The sequence below is a fragment of the Perissodus microlepis genome, chromosome 3, assembly GCF_051167445.1.
Source record: "Perissodus microlepis isolate ML-2025 ecotype Zambia chromosome 3, ASM5116744v1, whole genome shotgun sequence".
Lineage (NCBI taxonomy): Eukaryota > Metazoa > Chordata > Actinopteri > Cichliformes > Cichlidae > Perissodus > Perissodus microlepis.
This window is the reverse complement of record NC_140463.1, coordinates 34,686,630-34,693,454: the sequence shown is the minus strand read 5'-3', so window position 1 is coordinate 34,693,454 and position 6,825 is coordinate 34,686,630. Positions and strand designations below refer to the sequence as shown.

General features: G+C 47.5%; 1 protein-coding gene across 2 annotated transcripts in view; it reads right to left on the bottom strand.

Moving 5' to 3' along the window:
• The window catches only part of LOC146391319 (phospholipid scramblase 2-like), a 14,076-nt gene extending 7,591 nt beyond the window's left edge, over positions 1-6,485 (bottom strand). For both annotated transcript variants that reach the window (XM_084924195.1, XM_084924196.1), the window contains exons 1-2: positions 6,393-6,485; positions 2,949-3,223 (exon numbers count right to left, since the gene is read on the bottom strand). In XM_084924195.1, coding sequence (XP_084780321.1) covers positions 2,949-3,223; positions 6,393-6,405 — 288 coding nt within the window. In that variant the 5' untranslated portion in view covers positions 6,406-6,485. The remainder of the gene's footprint in view (positions 1-2,948; positions 3,224-6,392) is intronic.
• Between the last annotated feature and the right edge of the window lie 340 nt (positions 6,486-6,825).

Sequence of the window (6,825 nt, the reverse complement as noted above, 5' to 3'; positions counted from 1 at the left end):
CAGTGCACAGGTTGATCAGTCTGGTCCTGCAGTCTCGGCTGACTGCTTGGTCTGCCAGTAGCTGGTGTTTTGCGCCTCTGGTATTCTTGCCCATCCCTTTCTGTGCCCCGCTCAAATATTGACCCATGTGCCTGTTCATCTTAGCCGCTATGATGCCTGACAGGAGCTTCCACGTGGTGCTGAGGCAGGTTATTGGTCGGTAGTTGGAGGGGACCGGTCCCTTCTGGAGGTCCTTGAGGATCAGGACTGTCTGGCCTTCGGTTTGCCATTCCGGGTGTCTCCCATCAACTAGCAGCTGGTTCATTTGTGCTGCCAGGCGCTCGTGGAGTGCAGTCAGCTTCTTCAGCCAGTAGGCGTGAACCATATCAGGGCCTGGTGCTGTCCAACTCTCCATACATCATGGTTACTGGACCCTGTTCGGGGAGGTCGCTATGGTCTGCCCTCAGATCCACTAGCCACTGAGCATTGCCGTTATGGGTTGCGTCCTTCTCCCATATGCTCTTCCAGTATTGTTCTGCCTCCAGCCTTGGTGGTGCTGTTCTCATATTGTTCCTCTGCCACTGAGAGTACACCTTTGCTGGTTCCATGGAGAACAGCTGGTTTATTCTCTTGCCTTCTATCTCTCTGGTGTACCTCCTCAAGCGGCTAGCCAAGGCTGTGAGTCGTTGCTTGGCAGTTTCCAAGACCTCAGGTATGGACAGCTTCCTGTACTTCTTAGGCACCTTCCTCATCGCGGCTTTCTGCAACTCCGATAGTTGGCTAACCTCCCTCTGTGCTACCTTGATCTTAGCCTCTAGCCTCCTTCTCCATGGAGGGTACTGCCCCTTGTGGCTGTTCAACTTGTAGCCAAGCATCTCACTGATCACTGCTGCCGTATTGTAGATCAGCTTGTTAGTGTCAGTAATCGTGGCTGTAGGTATCGTCCGTAGTGCTGCATTAACATCATCTAGCAGACCTTCTGAGGGTACTTCACGTAATCTTGGTAACCGGCTACGGGGGGTCCAGGTTTCAAGCTTGGCCATGATCCTATCTTTCAGGTGAGTTCCTCTCGCACTCAACGATCCTTCTCCTATCGCACATGGTACCCAATCTTGGGTGGGGGTGATGATATCTCCCCCCTGACCTGGCATCCTAGCTCCCCCTTGCCGTAGCATTTATGTTGTACCTCGTCAATCTCTAGCTGTGAGAGCAGTCCCTTCTTTCGAATGTTGGAACACTGAGCTACTAGTTGTTTTGCCGTCATTGTGGATGTTGGGTATCGAAGAATCCATAGGTCCCTCATCCTATTCATGTAACCCCTTCCGCCAGGGTTACTTGCGTAGTAGCATTCCAACAACGCCCTGTTTATATATATATATATATATATATAAAAACGCGATTCTGATCAAAATTCATGACATTTAACAAGACACTGGAACCAATGCCACAGCACTCACAATCACCTGATTGCAATGACTTTTTATTTTTTATTCTGCCTGTCAGCCTGGATATTGTAATACTAAACATACTATGCCAGTGGTTCCCAAACTTTTTTTGCTAGGCCCCCCTTTTTTTTTTTACAAGAAAAATGTTCGCGCCCCCCCGAACATTTTTCGTGTTGTTGGCGCCCCCCCGAACGCACACGCACGCACACATCCTCCAACCACACACACCCATATTTTGCTCCATTGCGGTTTATTTCACACCTCAAACATTTAGTAAACAATTAAGCAAATACAAGTAATCTGCAATAAATTACAGGTAGTAAGAATATAAACTACTAACTCTTTTACGCTACGTCCACACCTACACGGGTATTTTTGAAAACGCAGCTGTTTCGTCCACACGTAAACGGCGTTTCGAATCACCGAAAACTGAGATTTTTTTAAAACTCCTTTTTTGCGTTTACGTGTGGACGAGGAATACAGAGTTCGTCACGCAACGTCAAAGGTATGTGCCTTTTTCCACGTCACACTATGCGCCACGTTATTGTTTACATGAGATGAATTGCAGAATGGCAGATAGAGACAAAATACTGTTAATCTGACTATCTGCAGGTTTTACACGCTTACATACGTGTAAATGTCCCTCTATTTACAAAGGCAGAGGCGTCACGATGTGATTATATTACGTGTAGTTGTTTTTTTTCCTGTGTAATAATCTTCAACATTGCTATCAACACATTTTTCAAAAAATGTCTCTCTGTGCAAAATGGGTTTAAAAACATAAACAGCTGTGGGATACTGTTTGTCCGTGATTTGAACCGGGGGAACAAATCGTGGCAGGATCAGCTTGATATTATTTGTATCCCACTGTAACTTTACTGTATAAAGAGCTAACATCTGCAAAATGTCAGGAGTAGTTAGTCATTACAACAAGTGTTTGTGAACTAAAAATCCAGAATGTGGGATACTGTTTGTCCGTGATTTAAACAGCCCAGCGCTGCTCCCGACGAAGGGAAAAGCAATTCTGCAGGGGAGACCTACCTCGGCACTTGTGCATGTGAAACCAAAGGGCAGATATGCTTCACCATATTTTCTAGTCTTTGGCTTAGAATGAAGTTGGTTTGGAAACATATTCAGCGATGCTTCATCTCCTGCTTTGCGTTTCTGTAGGCGCCCATGCTAGCAGTGTCCAAGCGTTTTGTTTTTTTCCCCCCTTTTCATCCCGTGCCCCCCCTGCCATGGCTCTGCGCCCCCCCCTAGGGGACGGGCCCCACACTTTGGGAAGGTCTCTACTATCCAATGACTGATATAACACTAATAGAAAGGAATAACTAGATAGATAAAAGAAAGACATGAACAAGTGGAGCCTACAGTGAATTTTCAGAGCTCATCTTGGAAAAGCAAAATATGTTTGGCACAAGAGTGCATTCAGATCGTAATTGTGACTCCAAAAGCTGCTGAACAGGACAGCATATAAAACAAAACAACAAAAAACTGTGCTGGTTTAACCTTTCTCTGCCCTACCTGTGTGAGGTACTCAAGTCCAGGTGGGACACCAACGGGGACTGCTGGACCTCCAGGAGCTGGTGAAATCCCCCCTGATGGGCCACCGTATTCAGGGCCTGGAGCTGGCCCTATGGGTACTGGCTGGTACAGGACCGTAGGCTGTTTTGTATAGCCCATGTTGAAGCCCGGTGGAGGGCCATGACTGGGGTGTCCATATCCAGGAGAAACTGGACATGGACCTCCACCGGGCTGAGACATGGGGTAGGATGACTGGTTTGGAGCACCTGGGTAAACTGGAGGGGAAATCTGTTCAGATATACTGGCAGTCTGATTTGACTGAATTTGAATATATGAGCTCGGTTGTTGCCATACAAACTATGACAGTCAAACTTGAGAAAGTAGAGCTCAATATTTACCAATATTTAGCACAAATAAGAAATACAAGGGGAAAAAGCCATAAAATGTAAGAGATCACAAAAAACTAAAACAATCCATCAACTCTGAGTTAAATATACACACATAAAAACTACGCTACAGATATATATATAAATTCCCCTCTCTATCCTTCAAGCTCGGGTCCTCTATCAGAGGCCTGGGAGCTTGAGGGTCCTGCGAAGTATCTTAGCTGTTCCTAGGACTGTGCTCTTCTGGACAGAGATCTCTGATGTTTTTCCTGGATTTGCTGGAGCCACTTGCTTAGCTAGTTACCACTGGGATCACTGTTACCTTCATCCTCCACACCTTCTCCAGCTCTTCTCTGAGCCCTTGGTATTTCTCAAGTTTGTTGTGTTCCTTCTTCCTGATGTTGCTGTCATTCGGACCTGCTACATCGATCACTATGGCCGTCTTCTTCTGTTTGTCTACCACCACTATCTCCAGTTGGTTGGCCACCACCATTTTGTCAATCTGTATCTGGAAGTCCCACAGATTAGCTCGGTCATTCTCCACCACCATAGTTGGCGTTTCCCATTTTGACCTCCAGACTTCCAGGCCATAGTCGGCCAGATGTTTCTGTATACTATGCCGGCCACTTGGTTATGGCATTCCATGTATGTCCTGCCTGCTAGCATCTTGCACCCTGCTGTTATGTGCTGGATTGTCTCAGGGGCATCTTTACACAGCCTGCACCTGGGGTCTTGCCCGGTGTGATAGACCCCAGCCTCAATGGATCTTGTGCTCAGAGCTTGTTCCTGTGCTGCCATGATTAGTGCCTCTGTGCTGTCTTTCAGTCCAGCTTTGTCCAGCCACCGGTAGGATTTCTGGATATCAGCCACCTCCTCTGTCTGCCGGTGGTACATACTGTGCAGGGTCCTGTCCCTCTATGATGGTGCCTCCTCTTCCTCGGGTTTCTGCTGCCTGAGGTATTCACTGAGCACGTGGTCATTTGGGGCCATCTTCCTGATGTATTCACGGATGTTCACTGCCTCATCCTGGACTGTGGTGCTGACACTCACTAGTCCCCGACCTCCTTTCTTCCACTTAGCGTACAGCCTCAGGGTGCTGGACTTGCATGGTCAGGAGCTTTCTTGTCTTGATGTCAGTGGCTTCTATCTCCTCCTTTGGCCCATTTATTATCCCAGCAGGGTGCCTGATCACGGGCAGGGCGTAGGTGTTGATAGCCCGGATCTTGTTCTTATCGTTCAGCTGACTCCTAAAGACTTGCCTGACCCTCTGTAGGTACTTGGTGGTTGAAGCTTTCCTAGCGGCCTCTTAATGGTTTCCATTTGCCTGTGGGATCCAGAGGCACTTGTAGCTATCCTCGATTTCTGCAATGTTGCCTTCTGGTAATTCAGTGCTTTCAGTTCTGGCTACCTTCCCTCTCTTTGTTATCGTCCAACTACACTTCTCCAGTCAGAACGACATTCCGATGTCATTGCTGTATATCCTGTTGGTGTGGATCAGTGAATCGATGTCTTGTTCACGCTTGGCATACAGCTTGATGTCATCCATGGACAGGAGGTGGCTGACAACTGCTCCATTCCGTAGTCTTATTAATGATCTCACTGAGGGGATTCAGGCCTATGCAGAACAGAAGTGGAGGCACAGAATCTGCTTGGTAGATCGCGCACTTGATGGTGACTTGTGCTATGGGCTTGAAGTTGGGGCCACATCCGACTGAGTTCCTGATGAAGGCTCTTAGGGTCCTGTTGATCTTGTATAGGTCTAGGCATTCCAGGATCCCGCTTTGGGGCACTGAGTCATAGGCCTTCATGTAATCAATCCAGGCAGTACACAGTTTGGCCAGCCTAGTCGTGCAGTCTCGGGCAACTGCTCGGTCTATCAGTAGCTGGCGTTTTGCACCTCTGGTATTCTTGGCAATCCCTTTTTGTGCTCCACTCATGTATTGAGCCATATACCTGTTCATCTTAGCCGCTTTTATGCCTGACAGGAGCCTCCATGTTGTATTGAGACAGGTTATTGGTTGATAGTTGGATGGGACCGGTCCCTGCTGGGGGCCTTCGGTTAGCCATTCTGGGTGTCTCTCATCAACTGTCGTCCTGGCTCCCCCTTGCCGTAGCATGTGTATAAGATATATAAAGCCTATAAAGCATGAAGTGCCTGCATGGTTTGATTGCTACATGACAGTAAGAACACACCTATACTGGAAAAACTGAAACTATGATACGTTGGAAACCAATGGTGGAAAAACTGAATATATGATGTGATGTCATGGCCTGGGTCTAAGGACCCAGGGCTCATGTATTTTTTGGATATGTTTATTTTTCCGTGTGTTGTGTTTTGGTGGTTTTCTCTCCTTTTTTCCTCCTTCCTGTGTGTGTGGTCATACGCGCTCCCGGATTTTTTGGGTCGCTGAGGGGACTGTGACCCGGAAGTGTTCCCGCACTGGAGGCTGTTGCACCTGCTGCTCGTTAGCCTTCACCAGCTGCAGCTGATGGCCTCATCAAGAGAGTCCTGCTTAAGAAGGTGGCGGGGCTCCAGTCAGTGCGGGATTATACTATGTCAAACCTGTAAAGTACCTCTGTTGATGGGTGTTTGTGTGAACGACATCGCTACTGTGGGTTTCCTGCTGAGCTGTGTGTGTTTTTGTGTCACCAGGAGTCGGGAGTGAAGAGCGTCGTCATGAGGGGAAATCACGGAGCAGAATCGGGTTTTGGAGTTGTCACCTTTTTCACTGTTTATGGACACGTGCACTGTGTGGGATTCACAGAGGAATCGCCACTGGAGCCACAGTGCTGGATCTGTACATAGTTGTTGTTCTTCCACTCACTATAAATAAATCCACTGTCCTTCACTATAAGAGTCCAGCGTTTGGGTCCCACTTTCCTCAACTCCACAGTCTGCCATCGCTGACCGTGACAGTGATAACAAGTGAGTAGTTTTTCTTTTGGGGGGGTGGACCGGAATTTCTGCTCACATTTTTAAAACACTCTTACATCTTCATATTTTCTCCCAATGAAGAAAGGAAAACAGTCAGCACAAATGTGAAATCTAGTCACTTACCAGGAGCAGACATGGTGCAGAGCTTTTCTGGGTGAGGAAGAAAAATAAGGTCACACTTCCCAACGCAATCCTATGGAAATTCTATGGAAAACTGAAAGGATAAAGGGAAGAAGAAGAGAAAAAAGGGGGAGGGGTGGGTGAGATAGAAACCAGCAGGAGGAGGGTGCACAGAGAGCGTCAGTTGCACAAACATGAATGTTTAACCTTAATCGGTTATGCCCTCAAGGCGAGCGACTCGAAGTTGTGTGTAAATGTGCCTTGTCTGGGATTCTGACACAAAGCTTCACGGATAATATTCAGAGACAACCCAGAGGTGCAAAACAATCCTGACAAAGTTGGGTTCAAACTTGTGGCCCTTTTGTCCCTGATGGAGACCTAAATTATGAAAATCAAAGGATTGGGCGTGCCCCGTGTCAGCGCAGGACTTGCAGCT